The sequence below is a fragment of the Aulonocara stuartgranti genome (genome assembly GCF_965226115.1).
Source record: "Aulonocara stuartgranti genome assembly, chromosome: 22".
NCBI classification, from domain to species: domain Eukaryota; kingdom Metazoa; phylum Chordata; class Actinopteri; order Cichliformes; family Cichlidae; genus Aulonocara; species Aulonocara stuartgranti.
The window spans coordinates 1,951,821-1,976,427 of record NC_138957.1 but is presented as its reverse complement, the minus strand read 5'-3'; the positions used below and the strand labels follow the sequence as shown (position 1 = coordinate 1,976,427).

Genomic DNA, 24,607 nt, shown 5'->3' with positions numbered 1-24,607 from the left:
TTGAAACGCCGGTGCGTTTGAAAAGCTTACACCTGATTGGTCAGCATATCTACGAGACGGTTCGGCGTATATCTTGCAGATGGCGGAGCCGGACAGCGGTAGCTGCGGTTAGCTAATACAGGCTTTATGTGTAAATGCAAAGTGTTTAATTAAATCAATTTTCAGAGCGTTTCAGATAAACTGCGCTTTTATTATGTTTCATTTTCACGTGAAATTGTAAACCTATTTAATGCGTGACTTTTGTACAGTATTTATTTGAAAGCCTGTAGCCGGTTAGCATCTTTGTTGGAAGTTTAGGCCTACTGTGCCAGCGCTTGTCGATTTTAACAATAGCTGCGATACGCAATAATCGTCTGCCTGTTTCGTTGCATTTTTAAGAGTTATCTTTTAAACGACCCAAAAAAGACATGGGATATAGACTGGTCTGGGTGTGTTTTAGCAAGTAAGACATTTTGTTATGTAGACGGACTTTGACTTGGACGGGAACTAAGACCTTTTGCGAGCTAGAAAAAAAATAACAATCACAAAGGAAGATGTCCAACGGCGCTACAGGAAGCGGGGATCTGGCTTGGATGGTAAGTTTGTTTGGCACACGAGTAACGAACTTGGCTTAAAAAAATAAAAAACAAATTTTTTAAGTAATAGCGCTATCGCAATACTTTACAATGTTGTTTCAACCCAAGGGCAGCGCGAACCTCGACTATTGCCTCTCGATGGCATTTAAATTTCATCGCCAGCCGGTGTATTTGTTCTGCTGGCTATTCATACAGTTGTTAAGGATGAGGCATCTACAGTCTGTTTTTAAATTCTAACTCGGGTACAAAGCAGTGAACTGGGTTGAGTCTTGTAGACGTGAAGGGCTGGGAGGTCAAACGCGACATTCATCCTTTTCTTTTTGTGCCCTGATGGTTCCTTGTTTATGTCTTCAAGCGAAAGTTGGAAGAAGCGTCTCATCGAGACTGGTTTACATGACTGTTTGTACCACTACATGTACGGCTAATACGTGATGAAAAATGCAGTAGATGTAGTATTGAAAATGATCACAAGTGCGAGCCAGCACAGCACTTCACACTACAGTTGTACGGTGATTCAGACCGCTCTCTGCCCTCCCTCAGTCTGACCTGTTCACACCGACCGTCTGGTGTGCAGCTACATTTAAACTTCTCTGCAGCATTAACATTGTTTTAATATCCGACTTTTGCTGTATGAGTACTACTGTAAGTAATACTGTAGTAACAGATTTGAACTAAAGTATTTAAAAATGCAGATGTTTACATGCGCTTCAAAAATCTTGTAACATAGCAGTTACCTGCTGTTGATACGAATAATTAGTTACTTCAAGCACTGCATTGACGAGGTGACTGTAATTAATGCTTTTCAAATCCAGGTCTGTGTGACACACTGTTTACATTCCGTACCATTAGACTTACTGTATGAGTATATTTTACTAATAGGCTGAACTTGAATCTTAGCATTTATGAAAGTGATCGGTGGTTATTATCTGTTGTTTAAGCCTGTTGAATTTATTAATTTGTTAAAACAAGGTGAATATTTTTTTCTGAGACCAACCCCCACCCCCTTGTTGTTGGGATTTCCTGCTTGTTAGTGTATGAGAATATATTTATTAGAATATCATCAATTAATATATATTAAAGCATATATAATACTATGAGCATAGTTATATTTATCACTTCATGACCAAAACATATGATTATGAACTACAGACAGAAATTAAACTTTTGTCCTTTTGTTGTTTATTGTCATTAATTCACCACTACTATGAAAAAGTTGTAACAGACAACTTACAATTAAAACTTGGCCAATTGTTATTTTCATTTTATCTGTTACTAACAGTCTGTCACTAAAGCATCTGTTCTTAGTGTGCTTGCACCAACAAGGTGTTTAGCATCGAGATTTTAACAAAACATTTTGCATGTCTCGGTACATTGTGCAGGGTCAGCTTAAAAAGTTTAGCAAATTGGTGGAGAAAATAAATGTTTCTGGAAGCCTCGTCAGAAATGCTCTCAGTGCAATGGTGGTTGTTAAGTAGAGGTTAAGATTATATCATATTATTTCAAGAAAATTAGAAATAATATTGCTGATGCTATGGAAAAATATACTGAAGTTGTTTTATTGATGTTTGGAGTTTGCAAAAAGAAACACAAGTGTGCGGCGATGAGCGAAATTATAGAGCACTAGAACTGATGAAGCATAATTCAAATATAAGCACACATTAGGTAGTTTGAGTATCGTTTTCCCCAGAAATGTTTAAGTGAGAGTACAAAATAACAATTTAACACTTTGGTTTAACAGTAACTGAAATAACTTCAGAAATCATCAGGAATCTGCATAAATCGTCACATAATAAAAAGCACTTTACACAACTTGCCTCATTCACAAGAGCACTAGTTCTACTATAATTACTTTCTATCTAACTTACATTCTCCCATGGATGCATCAGAGAGCAACTTGGGTTAGTAACTTGCCCAAGGATATTTGGCGTGCATACTGGAGCAGCCAGGAATCAAACCACCAACCTTTCATTAAGCAGATGACCTGCTCTGCTTCGTGAGCTACAGCCACCCTGAAGCTAATGTCAAGGTTGGAGCTTTTTAACCAGCAGCTTAAAGCTGCTTTTTCCACTATATAACTGCATCAGTAATTTCCATCCGCTATTTACTTATCTTGTCATACGCAGTGCAACTAGCGATTACACACCAATACTAGGCAGAGTCATTTGTTTACATTGGAGTCACACATCACCAGCTGCTAATATCTCCTCTTTTATAGCCTGGTTGTAGTCAAAGATGTGTTTTTGGCTCCAGGGGTGGAACATGTCTGTTGGTTCCTCGATCACAGAGAACGATTTTCTTGCATATTTTGAAAAGTGTCATGCTTTGCTGGAGGCTGTTGAAGTCGCTCTCTTTTTACGTGCTGATGCTTTCGTTGTGCCTGCTTGTGTTGGTATTTACCTACGAAGAGCGTATTGATCCCAAAGAAGAGGTTTGTAATGTCCTTCAAGAACCCTGGAGAATTCCTGAGGAATGCTTCAAGAAACTAAAAGAAAACTTAAGAGACTTAAGGCTGTGTTGAAGGATAAAGGAGATCATGCCAAATATTTCTAACTTGTTAGAATAAAAAAAAAGTAGAATTGCCTGATTACGCTGTGCTATCCCATCTATGTTTCCAGATGTTTCAGTACTTTTGCTGCACCTATTTTCCATCTGCCTAGTAAAACATAAAGAGATGAAATGTGACTCAAGACGTTTCGACAGTAATGTATGTTCAGTAAAACTTAAAGCTGGTATTTTTCACAACTTTCAAACTAGGGCTGAACGATATATCGCATTTGCGATAATATCGCGACATGATCAAGTGCAATTTTCTAACCGCAAAGGCTGCGATTATATTATACAATTCATGGGCTGCATCCTCCTGAGGCCGCATTTGTAGACCGATTACGTCACAGCGACGCGCCGAAGGCTGTCCAAATTACTACCATATCCCAGAATTCATAGCGCGGCCCAGCCAAACTCCAGTTTCCAGCAATGGCGGCCGCTACTAAGTTTTAAAATTACTCATACTAATCTTTCTGGGTCACAAAATAAACTTTTAACATATTTTCAGGCGAGAAAGTAGTTGTGTAAACATCAAATATCTGCTCGGTTTATCAAGATATCCCATATTTGCAAAAGTGCTTTGACGTTTTCAGAGGCGTCTGCTACCCACCAGCTCGACAGCTAGCCGGGAGCTCGAGGGTTACTGATGCGGCCGAGAACGGCACAACTCCCGGCACATCATTTTCAGATCACCGCGGAGTTTCGCTGCTCGGGTTAAACGTAATATATAAGTCACTTAGACAACCTAAAAATGTTATTGTTGGGCTTTTTTCAGTGTTTTGTTTGTTCGTGAGTAAATCGGTTTGGCTGAGATTAAAGTTATTAGATTAGATAAAATAAAACTTTATTAATCCCCCGGGTGGGTTCCTCCTTGGTTTTCACACAGCTGACTAAACGTCAAACAGAAAACTTATTAAACAGAAGTATGAGACAGTCGAGAATTTACACCAGTGTCTGGTTATATTTTAGATAGCAAGAAGCAGACGGCCGAGTTTATTAAACTCCACCGAGACAGCGGCGACGCTAATCAGAACTAGACCGTCCAATTTCACGCCTTTAAACTTTAAAGGCGTGTTTGTGTGTGTGTTTATACAATTGCTATTATGTTTGCACTTTATGTGTAATGTTACTGACTGCAGAGATCAGTAAGATGTGTGTATTTTTTATTTATTAGTTTTATTTATTTAATATTATTTTTTAATTGAATGACTGTCTAGTAGTTCACAGATGTCGAAAAACTGAGTGTGGTAAAGCCACTGATTTTGTTTATGTATATTTCTGCAATCTGCACATTGTACTGACTTTCATTTTAATGTTTACACCAGGGTTCCTTGTCAGCACTTTATGCTCAGATGTTTGTAAGCTAAAAATAAACTATTGTGTATGTTCAAATATACTGTTGTGATTGAAGAAGTTAAAAATGTCAGTCATCACCTCATGTCATCATAACAGAGGTCTGTCTTCCAGGAAAGAACAGTTTAAAATTAATGTAATATAGTATTGGCCATACTATATGATGTATTGCTTGTCTTTGTTTAATAATACAGAAGACAAAGACCTTAAAAAATAATCGCATATCGCATCGCAATCGCAATATTGGGGCAAAAAATCGCAATTAGATTATTTTCCATAATCGTTCAGCCCTATTTCAAACTAAAAATAAAACATGTCGTTTGGAATAAAGATGGTGGATTAGACCCCTGCCCTCCAGTAACAATGAAATTCAGTTCTGTGTATATCCTGTGTGTCTCATACAGCAATAAATGAACTCACAACCAAAACCATTCTGTCTAACAGGAGGCTGCGAACGGCAGAGGGGATGCTGGAAAAATGGAAGGGGCCAAGAAAGGATCCAAGTTATCTGTGGAGCGAGTGTACCAGAAGAAGACCCAGCTAGAGCACATCCTCCTCCGTCCAGACACGTACATTGGTTCTGTTGAGCCAATCACCCAGGTGGGTCCCAGGAGACTGCCTTCTGCTGGTGGCTACAGAAGTACTTGCAGTACAACTTCACTGGCATTTTACAAAGAGGGCTTCAAGCTTATTTTTGTGTCAGGAGTTTATAGAATAACGATCTTTATTTTAATTTTTTTCTGAAAATTATCTGCTAAAATGATTCTGTCTTCAGGTGAAAATCTGTTTGGCTAGAGTAGCACATTAATGGTTGCCTGTAAGTGTGTCGTAAGGATCTCTGCTCACAGTAAAAGTCCTTTGGTTTTGAACTGTCTCCCATCTTTGCTGTTGTGTGTAGTACAGAGCCCATTGTCCTTTGGCTGTGTCATTTAGGAAATGTGGGACAAATTATCTGTCTTTTGCAGATTATGTACCAAAATGTTTGCCCAGTTCAGAAGAGTTAATTGACAAGTTAACACAAGTCCCCTCTCAGGATCTTCCAAGACAGTCCTGGTGCCCAGTGAAATAATACATACAAACGTCTGTCCACCAGTATAGCTATAGTTTAAACCATTCACATTTTAATTAAAGGAATAATCAGTAACTGAATCTATAATTGAAAACCTGTTTTAATGGCCAAATTTAAATTCAGAATCCTATTCCTTCTGTTACTTCCTGAGACTGTTCTGATGAATATAACCTCAACATTCCTTAAACTTACTATTAGAATTTGATTATTGTCATTATTTTTAATGTGTTTTGTTTTTTGCAACTCTTCCAGCAAATGTGGGTTTTTGATGAAGAGATCGGGATGAACCAGAGAGAAATCACCTATGTTCCTGGACTGTACAAAATCTTTGATGAAATTCTTGGTGAGTGATTCCAAACTGTTCTCTAATAAGTGTGTGGAAAAATGTTTCTGCCCCTCGATTAAAGATTCAAATTGTTTAAGAAAACTTGTTAATGTGTGATTAGAAATTTGGATTATTTAGTTTAAAGATGTGTGTGCAGCTGGGCCGTCGTCATCTGGGCACATAGAAGATCTGTTGTTCAGTTTAAGAAAACATGAGTAAATCCCGAATATGTGTATGAAACATTTCAACATTTGTCTTTTACACACTATATGAGGCATTATCATTATAATGTTGGTATTATTCACTGAGTCAGGCTGTTGTTAGCACTGTTCTGTTAGCACCGTTAGCACTGGACTTGATGTGTACAGTATTTCTATGTGAGCCTATTTATGACCTATTCAAAGTCAAATGTGTTTGAGGTAGCACGCAGTCATAGCTGCGGCCTTAACTTTTTGATGATGATGTTTGCTAGTTCACCTTACATGCATTAATGTAATAACATGGTTAGCCTACTCAACGTAAATTACACACGAACAACATTAAGCTACTCACGCAGAGAAGAACGGCTGCTGCTGCATCATCATCCTCATCATTTCTGCTACACTGGCAGGGCTAGGGGCCAGGACTCTCCTCTTTGGGTTCTTGGTGGGATGTTGCTAACTCCGGGTCCAATAACAGGCACCACACCCGCAGTAGATGTGCTCGGTGTGAGGTCTCGCAGCAAGCTATCAAATACGGTGCATTTCCCGGCTTTTAAAAAAAGCGCTATGCGTCACCAGGTGTTTCATCAGATTCGAGGTGTTACTTCCTTTGCACAGTATCACAGTATCAGCTTAAAGCACTTGTTGCTGCTGAGTTTGCATCTTTTGCTGTGAAGTACAGCCAGACTTTGACCGCTTCACCTTGGGCATTGTTAAGGTTCACATAATTGAGGAAGGAGAGTACAAACAACCAGGTCCAGAAGATCTTGGTCAAACAATTGATTTTAATGAAATTTTAGCGCTGCTCTAAAAGAACGTACGTACCTGGGCCCGCCTACTATCCTTGGAAAGGTAAAATGATTGGCTAGAATCCAAAGTGTGTGACATCTCAGGAAAAAAAAGCACCGAAATGTGCACTGCTTTTCGGTCTGGTTACTACCGTTTATGTCAGAACCGATATCACTACCCATCCGTATTCACAGGTCAACGGACAGTGATAAAGACTTAATAATAAAATGTGCGACAATCACATCAGTTCAGGGAGGGGATACATTTAGGCTCACAGACTATGTAGAACAGTGCAAAGGCTTCCAAAATTCCAAGATAACCACTCCAGAGGTGTGCTTACACAGCGTGTTTTTCAGATTTTGTAAGGTCTGTAACTCTTGTATGAAATATTGTACTGCAAAAGAGATTAAACTGATTAAACTTGTGATATATCTCTTGAATTAAAAACTGCTAAATGAGAGAGGCTAAACCTGAACTCACCATACACCAAAGAAACAACTCGTGTGTTTCTTTGGTGTATTAAGAGTTTTTTCATGTGCAGAGGTGTTTTTTTCTGTTCTCAAACTGATCTCCCTGTTGGAGCTCAGTCTGGGAGGAGTTATTTTTTCTCCTTATCTTTCCTCGTGTGGTGCATTTTTCCATTGTTATACCTCTCTGACCTGTCTTCCCCATGTGATGCTTTGTGTAATGTATGTATGGTCGGAGGGTAAGATGGCGCCGCCATTGCGTGCAATAGGTCGGCAGCCTTATGAAATTTCCCCTTGTGGGACTAATAAAGGTATATCAAATCAAATCAAATAATTTTCATAATGGAGGGTTTTGTTCATCCCAAACTGGGTGTGACAGTGGACAGAGGCTTCCACTACAAACAACTAAAAACAATGTGAAAATGTGCTCCACACAGAAACACTGTTCTGGGTTTGTAGTCTGTGCTGTGTCTAACTATACTGGATGTGAAAGCATCAGGTAGTTGGTGCTCTCCATTAAAAAATGTACAACATTGTCCAAGTGACATTTTTCTCTTCCTTTCAGCTCTATCTGAAATGTGTCTGCTAACCACAAACTTTGTGTTTGTGGTTAGCAGACAGTCTGAAGACTGTTACTGTAAGAGAGGGTGGTCTTAAAGATAAAGTGAAGATTAAACCATGCCCCTACGTAAGATAAATAATTATTGATGTGAACTGTGAGTCGGTGAGCACAGAGTCCAAGGAAATGACGGATGACGAACTGCAGATCTTGCTTTCGCGGACGACATTGCGCTGCTCGGATCTACTCAACGCTTCATTCGCAATTTGACCGCCATACTGGAAAATGATCGGACTGCAGATCAGCGCTGCCAAAAACAAAGTCATGCAGTTCGGTTATGCCAGAGCGAATACTCCGGTACTTGTTGGCCACCGCCCGCTTGATGAAGTTGATCAGTTCATGTATCTGGGCAGTGTGATAACACCGGACGGTGGCTCGGACAAGGACATTGCCTGTCGGCTCGGAAAAGCAGCATCGGCCATGCGTAACTTGAATCCGGTTTGGAGATCGACCACCAACTCAATATCATCCAAAGTCTGTTTGTTCAATACGATAGTCGTACCAGTGGCTATCTATGCGAGTGAAACATGGAAGTCGACGGCAACAATCACCCGACGATAAATGTTTTCCAACAGCGCGGCCTTCGACGGATTCTCAAGATTTCATATCAAGATCGTGTTACCAACAAGGAGGTCCTTCAGTGCACTGCCTCACGACTGCTAGAGGACGTGGTATTGGAGCGATGATTTCGTTTCACCGGTCACGTTCTTCGCCAACATCGGGAAAGACTACCAAAGATAGCCATGTCATGGAGACCCGCCCGGGGGTCACGGAGCCGTGGACGACTAAAACAGACGTGGGGGCGGCCATTCATCAAGGACCTGAAAGCGGTCGATCTTTCATGGGACGAGGCTGAAGATGTGGCTGCAAACCGAGCTCGCTGGCGATCCCTTGCTGCCCAATGCACCATCCGGTGTGGGGGGAACTAAGTCAAAGTAAAGTGAACTGTGATTTATGCAAAACTGCTGTAGTGGACTCCCAGGAATAAATCTGTGGAAATTGATATTTATAATGCCTCTGTCAAAGGTTTTGACCATGTCCGATTACTAAAAATCATCCCAAAATAGGTTTTTGAGATAAATTCTGAACACAAGCGTAAATCTTGCCGAAATAAAGTAAACTACAGATCATAAGCCGTGGTAATGGACGGCTGCTGGGATACTTTTGTTCTTTCAACTTTGTGTTTTGATGTTTTGCTTGTTGACAGTCAATGCAGCTGACAACAAACAAAGGGACAAGAACATGACTGCCATCAAGATCACCATTGACCCGTGAGTACATCATTTTATATTTACCTCATTACATTAAAAATAATGCAGCTGATCTTATGAAGCATGTATTTTTCTTTGAGCCAGTTTAAACAAGCTGCCTCCTGTGTCCTCCTGAAATTTATATCTGAGGCAGAGGAACTGGTTATGGGTCACTTTGTCAAACTGGGGAAGCTGAAAATGTTTTTTTTTGTATAAAACACTCTGGAAAGGTTACATATAAGTGTGGAATAATACATTTCACTTATAAAAGATAAAAGGATTCACACTCCTTTAGTGTCAATGTTGAAACAATATTTTTGCAGCCATTACAAGAAAGAAATACCACAGGGTTATGACGTACAGTGAAAAGTGTAATACATTTCCCTGATGATGAGGTCAACATTTATCCTGTATTTAAACTTTTTATACTGGTTTCAGTGAATCCAACACCATTTCCATTTGGAACAATGGTAAAGGAATACCTGTGGTGGAGCATAAAGACGAGAAGATGTACGTCCCAGCTCTCATTTTTGGCCACCTGCTCACCTCCAGCAACTATGACGACGAGGAAAAGAAGGTCACAGGTGAATGCAGACAGTCTGACATCACTCAGTTGTTATTGTGAATGCAGAAAAGTTACTGAAAGCAGCGTTGCTGACTGTTTGATTGGTTTCAGGTGGAAGGAATGGCTATGGTGCTAAACTCTGCAATATCTTTAGCACCAAGTTCACAGTGGAAACAGCATGTAAGGAGTACAGACACAGTTTCAAACAGGTGAGATAACTACAGCAGTACCTTTCATGCTTTATTACCACACATATATTACTAATGTATATCCGGTTTCTGGGGTTTCATAGTAACCCTGTTGCATGTTTCATTATATTATCATTTCTCATTCTTTTGGATGAGAAACTTCACAAGTTGGTTTTGCAGATTTCTGATTTATTTATTTTTTTAACACGTCAACTTTTCTGACGATCAAAAGAATTTGATAATTTAGCAACATATAGACTTTGACACCACATTTGTATCTGTTAGGAGGCTGAGAGGTAATATTGGCGGCCGTCAGTATTTTTCCATCAAAGCTGCAAGTGCTGAACACGGCCCCAATTTTATAAACCTGTATATTTCTGAAGGTACTATTCACAGTGGTTCAGAAGCACTGAGTCAGTTCTCTTTCCTGTTCACGTGCCAAAACTGGAACATAATTAACATATGCCAGGGGTGAAATATAAAAAGTTACATTCAAATAATTTATAATTAGTACAAATAGTAATTGTTTTTATAGCCTTTTTATTAAGTGGTCCAATAATCAATTTTACGTAAGCTAGAGTATCATTATAGTAGTGTTTAAAATGAGGCTAGTGTATTTGCATTTGTGGAAATAAAATTGAGCTAAGATAGATTAGAAATACACTAAAGGTGTAAAGATAAAAGCACATAATGTTTACAAACATCAGAAGCAAAGGGACAAAGAACTGTGAGGTGTTTAAAACAAGGACGTTTATTTATCAAAAGCATTAATCAATCTGACATAACACTATTCACTATTTCACAATGAAAGTTCAACTTTAGTTCAACTTGTTCTTCATGTTTTTGGCCACCAGATGCCACCAAAGAGGGCCGTATTAAAAAGCTTTGAATAGTGAACCCCGTCTTTAACACAAGCTTCAGAAAGTTTCAGTTGGCCTCGTCACTGGAAACGATTGTATCTGCTGACTCCCAAGTCTTCCTGTAGCTCTCCACAGGTGCTCCTCAGCTCTTGGACAACGCTTCTGATAATTCTTTATATTCCTCTGTCTGAAACCTTGTGGGGAGCACCTGGCTGTGGACAGTTTATGGTGAAATGAGGATCTTTCCACTTCCAGATTATGGCCCCAACAGTGCTCCCTGGAACTTTCAGTAGCCATGAACAGGTTTTGCAACAATAAGGTTGTGAAGGTCTTAATTTTACCCATCATGAGATGTTTCTTGTGTTACATGTTGGCAATGAGACGTGTTTTTATTGGCCATCAGTTGGGACTGAACCAGCTGATAGTAATTTGCAGGACTGCTGTCTAATTAGTGACAGATTTCTGCTGGTGCCATGACTGTCCATGCCTTTTTACACCTCCCTTTCTTCATGTGTTCAACACCGTTTTCTGTGTTTCATTTCTCATTATTACATACAACTTAATTTAAGGACATCTGTGGTCACATGTGTGGATTGGATGGGTCGTTACAGACGTCTAGTGAGAATATATATCAGAAATCAGAGCTGTTTTCATATGATCATCATATGAAGTGATTCGGGTGAGAGGTGAAACATCTTTACAAACATAAAGAAGTCCACTTGTCTGGGTTTTACAAGCACAGTTATTAAGACACCAAATGTTTTCACATTAAGATTTTCAGGTTCACTCAATACAGCAAAGGGGGTCCAAGTTTAAGACTCCTGCACATGACCATGTCTAAATACCAGGTATGTGTATGTTATCATTTGCTTCATCCTCCTCAGACGTGGCAGAACAACATGACCAAAACCTCCGAGCCCAAGATTAAGTTTTTTGATGGAGATGACTTCACCTCTGTGACATTCCAGCCGGACCTGTCCAAGTTTAAGATGGAGAAACTGGACAAAGATATTGTAGCACTTCTTACCCGCAGAGCATATGATGTAGCTGGCTCCTGCAGGGGAGTTAAAGTGTCTCTGAACGGCAAAAAATTACCTGTAAGTCTCATTCTATGTCTTCCCTTATCGTGCCACACTAGCTAACCATAAAGTAGTCATTTGTTGTGTTCGTGTGTAAAGATTTGTCACTGTATATGTTTGCATAAATATAGCAAAAACTGTACCATTGAGTGTAAACATCAATGCTGAGCACTGAAGGTGAAATTAGTATGTGTTTTGAGTTAACGGGATGATAATGGGTGTGAATGTTTAATTTTAAAGAACATGGATGTATCAGACTCTGATCTTCACATCACGCCAGTTTGGATTGTTTAAATGAGAAGTGTAATTTTTGGAGTATAAGGACTTTATAGCCTCCTCAGTACGTGGTTCTTGTGTCGTGGCTACTTCTACCAAAGTTTGCTTGAAGCAAAATAAAGAGAACTTAATTGCCATGTTGAATATCACATTATATGTTCAATAACCCTTCTCTCTTTCACTGAAGGTTAACGGGTTCCGCAGCTATGTGGACCTGTATGTGAAGGACAAACTAGATGAGACAGGCGTGGCCCTGAAGGTGGTGCATGAAACGGTGAACGATCGCTGGGAGGTTTGCCTCACCATGAGCGAGAAAGGATTCCAACAAATCAGCTTTGTTAACAGCATTGCCACCACAAAGGTATCTGCATATGAGTAGTAAGCTGCAGAAGTGTAAATGGCTGTCAGAAGTAAAGAAAGTTCTTTTAACGCTGAGACATGTACGTTTTAGGGTGGCAGGCACATTGACTATGTGGTGGACCAGATTGTAGCCAAACTTATTGAGGTGGTGAAAAAGAAGAACAAGGCAGGAGTGTCAGTTAAACCCTTCCAGGTGACGTCACTGGGGTTCTTATTTATACATTGGTTTCAATTCACAGCTTCATGCTGAAAAACATTTAATCTTTCTGTCATTTGTACTTCAGGTGAAAAACCACATCTGGGTGTTTGTGAACGCACTGATTGAGAATCCATCGTTTGACTCCCAGACAAAGGAGAACATGACACTCCAGACCAAGAGCTTTGGGTCCAAGTGCCTTCTGTCAGACAAGTTTATCAGGGCTGTAAGGACATTTCTCACTTCTTTTCAAGCCGTCACCATTGTTTGTACTTAATCTTTTCTCATGTAAAGTAGCTGGACTTCAAAGAAAAAACGTTTGTCACCTACAGGCAACCAACTGTGGGATTGTGGAGAGTATACTCAACTGGGTAAAGTTCAAAGCTCAGACACAGCTGAATAAAAAGTGTTCATCTGTGAAGCACAGCAAGATCAAAGGCATCCCGAAGCTAGATGATGCCAATGATGCCGGTATGTAACTAGTTTCATTCTTTATTCAAGTCTAAAATGAGGAATGTCCACAAGCAACTACCTCTTAATGAAATCTTACAGAAGAGAGTTGCATGGTGCACTGTTGGGTCTGATTGGGTCATAGCGATGTCATTTTCACAGTTTTCCTGAGACTCTACACTATGCAGTAAACCTGCTAAAAATATGCACTTCAGGTGGACTACAAGCAGAGAGAAAAACAATAATGCATGAAAATATATTTTAAAAATATTAGTCTATTATTAGACGAATTCTCAGTTAAAAAGAATTTGCCATGTCCGACTGTGCGGCGTGGAGGTTCATCGCTTGTGGCTCTGCTGATGTGTTATTCAGACCCAGTTTGCGTTCACGCAGTAACAACTAAATTAAAAAAAAACAAATTGAATTGAAAACCATGTGATGGTAGCTGTGGAAAGGTGCCAAGTCCTGGAAAAAGAAATCAACACCTGTTTACAGCATCATAATCATCAAAATGAAAAGTGTGTCAGATGTGGAGTAAATATAAAATGTTAGCCTTCTGAATTACGTTTGTGTTTTTCTGAGTTTCCTCTTAGTCTGGGACCAGGTGCTTTTGCACATTATGCTGTGGAGCCACTCATTTGTTATAGCTGCAGGAAAAACTCAACACGAAGCTGCTCACTGCAGCTAACTTAGTAATCCTCTTCATATCTCCATCTTAGGTGGCAAACACTCCTCTGAATGCACACTTATCCTCACTGAGGGGGACTCGGCAAAGTCTCTGGCCGTCTCTGGACTGGGAGTCATTGGTCGGGATCGTTATGGAGTATTCCCGCTGAGAGGCAAGATCCTGAATGTGCGAGAGGCAACACACAAGCAGGTACGAGCCTGAGCAATAATGACATTTCACATGTAGGAAACAAAAGCAGGTGAAACAGACAAATGCCAGTTCACGTGATAACAGGACATTGACTCTGTTCTGTGTTTTCGTCCATTTGCTCATCGTTTCATCCATGTTGTCAACAGATCATGGAAAACGCCGAGATTAACAACATCATTAAGATCGTCGGGCTCCAATACAAGAAGAGTTACGACGACCCAGAGTCGCTGAGGTCCCTGCGCTACGGCAAGATCATGATCATGACAGATCAGGTGAGCGGCCTCACGGACACTCGCTCACAGTTCTGGTAGGACTCACAGCTGCTCAGAAAATAGCAGTAACTCTTCTCCTTGTGCACCAGGATCAAGACGGCTCCCATATCAAAGGTCTGCTCATCAACTTCTTCCATCACAACTGGCCTTCCCTGCTGAAACACACCTTCTTGGAGGAGTTCATCACACCCATTGTCAAAGTAAGGGAGGCACACCATTACCATTTTATTAAACCGATCAAGCAGCCTGAAACTTGAAAAATATGCAGGGTGATATTTGTGTGTTGGACTCAGATCATTCAGTCAATCACGTGTCTTGTTTTGCGTGTCGTGACAGCGGCGAATAGAGCGACTTGCAACACATTGTGATAAAGATTCCTCCTCATCATTTATTTCCAGGCTACTAAGAACAAACAAGAGCTGGCCTTCTACAGCATTCCAGAGTTTGACGAGTGGAAGAAACACACGGAAAATTATAAAACCTGGCATATAAAGTACTACAAAGGTTTGGCGTTTGAATCATTTCAGAAACGATTTTAGAGCGACTTTTGAAATCACACGTTTTTGTCTGAAAAATTGTTCATTATAAAAAGATCAATTTTTTGTTGCAGGTTTGGGAACAAGTACAAGCAAAGAAGCAAAGGAATACTTTGCTGACATGGAGAAACACCGGATCACATTCAGATACACTGGTGCTGAGGACGACGCTGCCATCACTCTGGTGAGCACGCCGTACTGCTGCTAGGACAAACAGACTATGAAAGCAGCCAGTAATTATAGCATACATTTGTGCTCAGGGTCTGTTCAATGTGCTACTTTGATTCAGGCCTTCAGTAAGAAGAAGACGGACGACAGGAAGGAGTGGCTCACTAACTTCATGGAGGACAGACGTCAGAGAAGGATGCACGGCCTGCCAGAGGTTTGTATGGAAGAAGCTTTCATTTGCGTGCTCCTCTCACAGAATCCTGCTAACTCAGCAATATTTGATTTGGGTGAAATGGAGAAAACATAGATGAGTTATTGCTCTTTTCTCCCCCTCCCCTCATCTTCCCCACCACCCAGCAATACCTGTATGGAACTCATGCCCGACACCTCTCCTACAATGACTTCATCAACAAAGAGCTGATTTTGTTCTCCAATTCTGACAATGAGAGATCGATCCCATCTTTGGTTGATGGTTTGTACACTTCCTCCATCTTTTAACTGTTTGGGTTTTTTAGCCGAGTTTTCTTTTTCACAGTGAAAGCATCCCTAACATACCAACAAACACATAACGTCAGTATTTTATAAATGTATGCGAGGTATAATCAGCCCTGGATATTTCAGCTTTGTAAATGTTGGTGTTTGTGTTGCTTTTAGGTTTGAAGCCGGGTCAGAGAAAAGTGTTGTTTACCTGCTTGAAGAGGAATGACAAGAGGGAAGTGAAGGTCGCTCAGCTGGCTGGTTCAGTAGCAGAGATGTCTGCCTACCATCATGGAGAGGTGCAGTCAAATCATTAAGAACGTTATGAACCATCGTACGCAGCACAGCGTGACATTTCTGTCCACGCATCTCTGAGTTTCTAACTATAAACTGATACCCGGGAAAATACTCGCTGCTCCTTTTCAACACCACAGAGAGGATATTGACCCCATCCTAAAAAATGGCTGAGAAGAAAACGTGTTCATTTTCAACAAACTTCTCATTCTTAATAGAATTTTAATGGAAGATGGGGGTTTTTTTTTAGTCTTGATGTTTTATTTATTGTACAGATTACACAGATACAATATAGTAAAATATATTTTCAAACCTACAAACAAACAAAGGATACACGGGAATATCTGAAAGCATATTAATAACAACTGAAACTTTTTAACCTTTAGATATTTACCCTGAGACTTTAACACTGCGACTACCCAAATTCATGTCTTTTTCTTTCGTTCGTGCTTCTAGCAAGCTCTCATGATGACCATAGTGAACCTGGCACAGAACTTTGTGGGCAGCAACAACGTGAACATCCTGCAGCCGCTGGGTCAGTTTGGTACTCGCATCAATGGAGGAAAAGATGCAGCCAGTCCTCGTTACATCTTCACCATGCTCAGGTACAAATGAGGCCTGCATGTCTTTTAATTCAAATGTATTTTTCTAAAAGGTTTCTCATCTGACACCTTTAGACAGAGTAAACATTTTTGGCTTCCACTGCATAATTTTCATAAATGTTGTCCAATTTCCCACAGTCCTCTTGCCAAGCTGTTGTTTCCAGCAGTGGATTCCAACCTACTAAAGTTTCTGTATGATGATAACCAGAAGGTGGAGCCAGAATGGTACATTCCCATCATTCCAATGGTGCTAGTGAATGGTGCCGAGGGCATCGGGACAGGCTGGGCCTGCAAGATTCCCAACTATGACCCCCGAGAGATTGTCAACAATATAAACAGAATGCTCAAGCATCAGGACCCACTGCCAATGGTAAACATTGTGAACAAATAAAAGCACGCCAAGTACGGAGACAGATGAAAGTATATTTTAAAGATGAAACTGCTGGTTCAGATTAGCACATCAGCTATATATCAAGCATATTTCCATATGTGCAGAGTTTAAAATGTCTTGTGGAATCTGGAGATGGCTGGAGCTGATTTGTACCACACACTTACTTTATATCACAAATCTTAGTAAAAGAAATTGACAAGTAGATAAGTCATAGTGTAAACTGCTTGTTCGCTCTACCTCTTAGCTGTTTACCTATACAGTGAAACTTGCCATATCTTAACTGATTGTAGTGGTTGAAGGTAGGTCGAAAGCAGCTTGATGTTTCTATGGTTCTGTCAGCCTCCCAAACAGGATCACAGGAGTGTCCACAGGGCACGTGCAGGAAGTGCCACAGAGTCCACCCCCCAGCTTGTTCACGGTTGTCAGCGGGGCACACGCACATGCTCATTCTGTGTCTAGAGGGCGACCGTGGTTCAGGGGGTTGGGAAGCTCATCTGTAACAGGGAGGTTGCTGGTTCGTTCCCCCAGCTCTCTGTCCTGGTCGTTGTGGGCCATGAGAGGGCATCAAATTATAGGATGGGTGCAGAGAGTCAGAGATGTGAACAAACAGTCCTCATCAGCGCGCTGTGCTTCTGATTTCCACAAACTGCTGTGGTTTGTTGCTTGAAGTGTAGATAAAGGCTTTAACCTCCCTGTCCTGATTTCCTTCTACCCACAGCTTCCTAGCTACAAAAACTTCAAAGGGATAATCCATGAACTGGGTCAGAACCAGTATCTGGTCAGTGGAGAGGTGTCAGTCATAGACAAGAACACCATTGAGATCACAGAGCTTCCTGTTCGGACTTGGACACAGGTACAGTCCAGGTTGTTTTCTCGAGAGTGTAAAGAGTCACAAATGATCTGGAATATATTTTTATGTCTGTCTGTATGTTTAACCGTTTTGTATGCAGGCGTACAAGGAGTCTGTGCTGGAGCCCATGTTGCAGGGCACTGACAAGACGCCAGCTCTCATCAACGATTACAAGGAATACCATACAGATGCTACAGTGAAGTTTGTGGTTCGCATGTCTGAGGAGAAGCTGGCCCAAGCAGAGGCAGCTGGCCTTCACAAAGTCTTTAAACTGCAGTCTAGTCTCACCTGTAACTCGATGGTAGATATTCCCCTGGTTTATCTTGCTCTGCTTTAACCACAGCTGTTGTCTTAGAACTGTTTCATTTTTTTAACTACACCATTCTCAGGTGTTGTTTGACCACATGGGCTGTCTGAAGAGGTACGATTCAGTCCAGGACATCCTGAAGGAGTTCTTTGAGCTCCGCCTGCACTATTACAAACTGAGGAAGGACTGGTTACTGGGCAACCTGGGCGCTGAAGCCGCCAAACTATCCAATCAAGCTCGCTTTGTACTCGAGAAAATCGAAGGGAAAATTGTAATCGGTAGGAACGCAGAAAATCCTCCAACACCCACGTGGCACACAGTACGGATTCCTTTTTTCTATCTCACCGTTTGTTTTTAACCCAACCAGAAAACAAGTCCAAGCGTGAACTCATCCGCATGCTGGTGCAGAAAGGCTTTGAATCTGATCCAGTTGCTGCCTGGACCAAGGCTCAGGAAAAGGTATCGCAGAGCTTCTAGAAATATTCACACATGATTGGTACTGAACACAAACACTGCAGGGAGAATCTCTACAACACACTATTTATTTTTCATGCTTTTATCCGCCAGTCTCAAGAAGAGGATTACAAGGACGGGAACGAGAGTGACGGTTCAGTGGACTCAGGGTCCACATCAGGCCCAAACTTCAACTATATCCTCAACATGCCTCTGTGGTGCCTGACCAAAGAGAAGGTGGACGAACTGCTTAAGCAGAGGGACCAAAAGGTATTCTATAGATCTCTTTACAGACTGACATCTGTCATCCTCACATGTAAGAATATGTAGACTGTAACGTGTTGATTAACAGAGTGAATGTGCGTGTTTGTGTGCAGAGAGGAGAGCTGAATGACCTGCAGAAAAAGTCTCCAGAGGATCTGTGGAAGGAGGACTTGACGGTGTTCATCGAGGAGCTGGATGTAAGTTTGTTGTTGCCATTTATTGTTTTCTAAAGACGCACATCGTACGGGCAGGTGCAGAGCCGAACAATACAGAGGAGAAAGCATTCACCTGAAATGTGTTTGTCTTGTATTGTTTAGGTCAGTAGATCCATAGAGTTTGAACTCTTGCAGCAACTGTCCTTTGTTTTTTTTTGTGCAGGCTACTTTTGTCCAGAGTTATTTTATCTGGTAATCTGCTACATTTAAACCATGACTCATCTTTTTGTTCTGCCTCTCAGAATGTGGAAGCCCAGGAACGAGAGGAGCAGAGCATAGGCAAGGCCATCAAACTGGTGAAGGGTAAAGTGGGCAAGCCCAAAGTGAAGAAGATGAACCTGGAGGAAACTATGCCTTCACCGTTTGGCCGAAGGGTGGAGCCTCCAACGCAAGCAATTAAATCTGACGCAGCCAAAAAACTGATCAAAAAGAAGAAGGTAACCTTTGTGTTTCGGCTTCAAAGTTGACGTAGATTTCATGACAGCATTACTAGAACACAGTTACACAGGTGTCGTTCTCTTATAAAACCTAAAATACTTCCTGAGAAAAACAAATATGAGACTAAAACACTTTCATGTCCAAGTAAAGGGAATAAAGGTTTGTTGCATTCTCCTCTCAGGGTGACTCAGACCCAGCACTGAAACTGGAGTTTGATGAGGATGGTTTGGGTGGTGAAGGCGGAGGTGGAGAAAACATGGCAGCCAAACCGAAAGCGCCACGAGTGAAGAAGGAGAAGAAGGAGCCCGGTCAGTGCAGAAATCATTCAGTTACACAGCGGTTAAGTCAGTGTGCTGCAGTGAAAATGACAAATCATGCTGTGTGATCTGGCCATGCATGGATGCTGTTTAACACTACAGGTTTCATCCCTGGTTGATGATTTACTGCAGTTTAAAAAGCACATCGAGGAGCTTCACTGTATTATGTGAACACTCCAACAGACAGGCTGGTAATCTTGTTCACTCTTATACAGGAGCTCCTAAAGTGAGAAAACCTCCTGCACCTAAAGGTACAGGTGCTCCTGCTAAAAAGGTAAAGAAGAGGAACCCATGGTCTGACGACGAGTCCAAGTCAGAGAGCGACCTAGAGGACAGCGAGCCCATCATTCCCAGAGAGACCAAGTCCCAGAGAGCATCGGGTACGGTTACAGTCACTGTGAACATTCACTGTCATCCCTCCGATCATCGTGTTCATTTCGTGTTCAGTGCAGAGCATAAATGCATTGTTAATGATGTCATTTATTTGTCTTTCTGTCATTAGCGAAGGAAACGGTTTAGACACCAAGAAAGTCTAAAGCAGCCTCTGGGTGGTTGATGGGATTTGTTTGAGTCAGACACAGAAAGAAAGTATTTATTAAATGTGCATTTCACTGCACCAAATGTGCAAAATGAAAATTCTCACACTGTGCATCATGCATTTATTTCCTTTTGTTTCTCTTTTAAATCCACTCAGTCTTTGCTTTATTCCCCCGCCTGCATCAGGTGGTTGCTTAGTGTGACTGGTTAGCGTTTCATTTCAATCCGAAGCCAGCTCCTTGATTTCAAACCACCCGGGGCTAAAAATATCACTCAGCTTCTGACAGGAGTCTGATGTAACTCAGCTAATTATTGTACATCAGAGTGGCATCAGAATCCCCGGCAGTTAGAATGTGGTTTCACACAGACCCTGCTCTCATCTTTCAGCTTCCAAACCAAAATACACATTTGATTTCTCGGAGGAGGAGGATGAGGAAGAGGCAGATGAAGAGGAGAACGCAGACGACGAGCCTCCTTCTTCTCCAGCGAGGTCGTTCAAAGACGACTTTGCTTTCCCTGGCGCTAAGGACCGCTATAATGACCATAATGATGACAATGAAGACGATGACAACGATGAAGCATACACGTCACCCAAACAAAAAGCCGTGTAAGGTTTAGGAATAGTTCACTACGTTCAATGATACTTTCAGCACCTGGATTTCCACCATTCGTGTTCTTGCACCCACCACACACACACGTCTGTGATTCATATCTTGTGGGGAGATTTAATTGACGTGATGCTTTCCCTAGCCCCCTACCCTAAAGCTAACCCTGTCACTAAAACCACATTTTGAGTCTCAAAAATGCCTTCAAAGGGTTGTTGGTCCCCACGAAGATATGAACACACACACACAATCTCTCCCTTCTGACTTGGGCAGTATTTTACTGTTGAATATGTTTCTCCTCCCTCTCTGCAGTTCAGCGACTGCAGCTAAAAAGAAAGACGCAGCCAGCATCTTCTCATCCAAGGTAGCTGCGTCTGAAAAGAGCAATGAAAGCGGTGAGTATCACTTGGGAGTCTGTGTCTTTGAGAACACTCCAGACTGAAACAGATGGGGGGCTACAGCTTCAGATGATCACGCCTGTGCTATTGTTGTCAGTGAAGAACAGGAAACAGGCTTCAGTTAACACAAGCTCACCATAATTGGACAATAGAAGCTTGTAGGGGGGAACGAAACACTGCCAGGTCTGATGAGCCTCGATTTCTTCGACACAATTTGAACTGCAGGGTCAGAATTTGATGTAAACAACTCAAAACATCCTGCTAGCATCAGTGGTTCAGGGTGTTGGTGTTACGGTGTCACAATATGTTTTCTTTGGGTCTCTTACTATGATTTGAGGATCAACACAGACCAACTGAGCATGTTTCTGACCAGTTTATCCCATTATCTTCTGGTGGATGCTTTCAGCAGGATAGCATGCTGTTACAAAGCTGCAGTCATTTCAGGACGACGAGTTCACTGTACTCAAATGTCCTCTGTAGTCCCCCGATCTCTGTCTAGTAGAGCTCCTGTTGGGAGGTTTGACTAAAAGAAGTCTGGAGCAGATTTGGATGATGTACAAACGGCCTGATCTCTCAGTGACCTGCAGACACAACAGCAGCTGAATGCTCATGTTTTTGTTGTAGACGAAGCAAAGTCTGACAGCGACAATGACAACAGCCCAGTGTTCACTTACTCCAGCAGCTCTGCATTTGACAAAGCATCTCCAGCAAAGAAAGGTCAGTATGTCCAGGAGAGAGCAGTGCACTCCTTACCACACAGTGACAGTCTGTTATGTTGTGTCAAGATGCTGCTGATGCGTCAAAGCAAAGGCTCAAATGTGCCACAGTTACTCACTCATGCACGTGCAGCATTTGAAAACCAGGTGTTTGTTTTCTGTAGCAGCTAAGAAGCCATCTGATGCAGCTCCTAAACCTAAGAAACCACCAGCACCAAAAGCAAAAAAACCCGATAAATCCATTTGGGACTCTGACTCTGATACTGGCTCTAAGAAACCAGCACCAGCTCTTAAAGGTAAGGCACAAAAAGAAGAAGAAGAAATGTAAAAAAGTCACAGTGCAGGTTGTGAGCTTTTGTTACCTTGTTGCAGGTAAAGGCCGGGGGAGGAAGAGGAAGGGCTCTGGCTCTGAGGACGAGTACAGCCCCATGAAGAAAATGTCAAAGCCTCCGGGGAGAGTAAGTGCATAGAGACGACATTTTACTGTGTGATTCTGGCAGGCGGGGCCAGGCTGAACTGGTGACCTGTCCAGGTCATGGTTGACTTTGACCTGGACAGGTCACCCCACTTGTGTTTTTTACACCATCAGCCAAAATGGACTACCAAGTTTGTGACTGTAGCAGTTCAAATTCATTACGTAAAATATCAGGCGAGTGTGAATCTGGGTGATCTCAACCTCAAGGTCAGAGATCATGTTTGCTGATAACTTGAAGAAGAGGTAGCATCGGAATTTCAGGCTCCGTCCACACGTACGCGGGTATTTTTGAAAACAGATTTTCCGTTTTCGTTTTAAAAAATAATCCCGTCCACACATAAAGGCAGAAATGAAGGAAAACGCTGCTATGAACATGCCAAAGCAGCAGGTGGCGCTAGAGTCCTAACCGTGCAGAAATGTTGGCCAATCAGAAGTCTAGAAGCAGAACCGAGTCGTATGTGTGGAGGGACAGTAACTGTGTGTATATGTAAGCATTTAAACACTGCAGAGAGTAGAATTAACAGTATTGTAGAAATTCATTTCACCGAAACAATAACGTGGCGCACAGTGTGACGTCAAAAAAGGCGCACACCTTTGACGCTGCATTTTCTGCATTTTTTTCCGTTTTTCTCGTCCACACTTAAATGCAAAAACGGAGTTTTAGAAAATATCCACCCTGCCCGGAGTTTTTAAAAATCTCCGTTTTCAGTGACCGAAAACGCCGTTTACGTGTGGACGAAAGGTGCAAACGCATAGAAAAATCTGCGTTTTCAAAAATACCCGGGTACGTGTGGACGTAGCCTCAAACTGACACCACACGTGTTTCTACCAAAGAAATCAGACAAGTGATGTCAAGGTCAGAGGTCGTGGTTTCTCAGTCTCGTGAATTTGATTACTTGAGAAGAAGGTGATGTAAGATGTTGATACCACAGGTGCATGAGAGGGACTGCTGGCCACCGCCAGTATTTATATAGAGAAAAACCCTAGAAGGGATTTTAGTATCCTCAGTGCTAAAGTCATCCAAGCACAGAGGCCTGAAGTGCTTCGCTGATATACTGTGGGAGGCTGTTTTATGTGCGTCCACCTTTGGACACATCTGTCTGAAGTTAACACACATAATGCAGCCAGGGTGGAATAAATGAGAACTGTCATTTGAGTGAATTTTATTATGTTTCCTCTCTTCATTCATAACAAGTATCATGTAGTCGTGTTACGGTTTTGCTTCTTTAATAAAGCGTCCGAGTCTCGTGGTGACGTGAACGATTAACACGAGGGTTTGATTCTGTGCAGAAGCCTCAGAAACCTCCGTCAGACGACGAGGACGACAGCAACAGCATGAGCGGCCTGAGCGCTCTGACCCGCGACCGGCCAGGCCGCGCCAAAAAGGAGGTGAAGTACTTCAACGAGTCGGAGAACGAGGAAGAAGACGACGACGACATGTTTGATTAAAGTAGCCCGCCGTCACACAAACGCCACCTGTATAGAAATCTGCCCTTCCTCCTCCTCTTCCAAACAGACTTTTGTACATTTCCTGTTACATTTTCTTTTCATTAATGGTGATGTTCAATGATTTTTAACGTGTAGATGTTTTACACTTGTTATTATTATACATATACAGGTTTCTTTTTTATGCTCATTGAAACGTTCTGTATTTGTCTGAAGCAGCTTTTAGAAGTTTAGAATGCAGTGCTTTAGCACATTTTAATTGTTAAAATAATATGTACCTTTTGGAACATGAAGTTGAAAGTAAATGCTGAAATGTCCCCGAGTCTGCTGGTTTCATTCTTTTATTACTGAGCCGCTGCGTAAGAAGACAAACTGCTGATGTCAGTTTACACTGACGCTAACACATCTCAGTGCCTGCTCATTTTAATGGATACTTTATTGATCCCCATGGGGAAATTACTTGTTTTTCTCTGCATTTGACCCATTCACTCAGTGAAGCAGTGGGCAGCCCACTAAACAGGCGCCCGGGGAGCAGTGTGTAGGGACGGTACCTTGCTCAGGGGTACCTCAGGGTAGCCGTTAAGTGGATTCGAACCGCCGACCTTCCGATCATGGGGCGACCACTTTACCTACTGAGCTATCCCTGCCTATCTGCCTTGTCTCCAGTGCACACAGTTCAGTGTGGACTGGTTTATACGACAATGAGAGGGACTCAGAACAGGAAAAGTATTAAATAATGTTTTAAAGAGTAATACGAGGCTTGCTTCATCTTCGTCCTTCAAGCATCTGCACACACCAGTGTTT

The 24,607-nt window shown here is 41.8% G+C and overlaps 1 protein-coding gene across 3 annotated transcripts; it reads left to right on the top strand.

Moving 5' to 3' along the window:
* Positions 1–35: 35 nt before the first annotated feature.
* On the top strand, positions 36–24,120 carry top2b (DNA topoisomerase II beta). 3 transcript variants are annotated; one of them, XM_082521455.1, is made up of 36 exons: positions 36–575; positions 4,917–5,072; positions 5,794–5,884; positions 9,149–9,212; positions 9,630–9,775; positions 9,868–9,965; positions 11,689–11,901; positions 12,347–12,520; positions 12,611–12,712; positions 12,804–12,941; positions 13,048–13,186; positions 13,885–14,042; positions 14,189–14,314; positions 14,404–14,514; positions 14,713–14,818; positions 14,925–15,034; positions 15,140–15,232; positions 15,376–15,490; positions 15,673–15,794; positions 16,246–16,394; positions 16,530–16,761; positions 17,501–17,635; positions 17,733–17,933; positions 18,022–18,217; positions 18,307–18,398; positions 18,507–18,662; positions 18,770–18,853; positions 19,114–19,308; positions 19,491–19,617; positions 19,842–20,006; positions 20,551–20,770; positions 21,081–21,163; positions 21,791–21,883; positions 22,050–22,178; positions 22,255–22,340; positions 23,648–24,120. In XM_082521455.1, exons 1-36 carry the CDS (start codon positions 534–536, stop codon positions 23,804–23,806), a joined length of 4,806 nt encoding a protein of 1,601 aa, XP_082377581.1. In that variant the 5' UTR covers positions 36–533; the 3' UTR covers positions 23,807–24,120. The 3 variants fall into 3 exon arrangements, with proteins under 3 accessions (XP_082377581.1, XP_082377580.1, XP_082377582.1); XM_082521454.1 differs by having other exon boundaries at positions 22,047–22,178; XM_082521456.1 differs by lacking the exons at positions 36–575; positions 4,917–5,072; positions 5,794–5,884; ... (1 more) ...; positions 9,630–9,775; positions 9,868–9,965 and adding an exon at positions 11,276–11,483 and having other exon boundaries at positions 22,047–22,178.
* Positions 24,121–24,607: the final 487 nt, after the last annotated feature.

Excerpts from the sequence above, each read along its gene's own strand:
- top2b (XM_082521454.1), top strand. The coding sequence starts at position 534 with ATGTCCAACGGCGCTACAGGAAGCGGGGATCTGGCTTGGATG. Across the intron at positions 15,035-15,139 it reads ACGACGCTGCCATCACTCTG|GCCTTCAGTAAGAAGAAGAC; the intron begins GTGAGCACGCCG and ends ACTTTGATTCAG. Across the intron at positions 22,341-23,647 it reads TGTCAAAGCCTCCGGGGAGA|AAGCCTCAGAAACCTCCGTC; the intron begins GTAAGTGCATAG and ends GATTCTGTGCAG.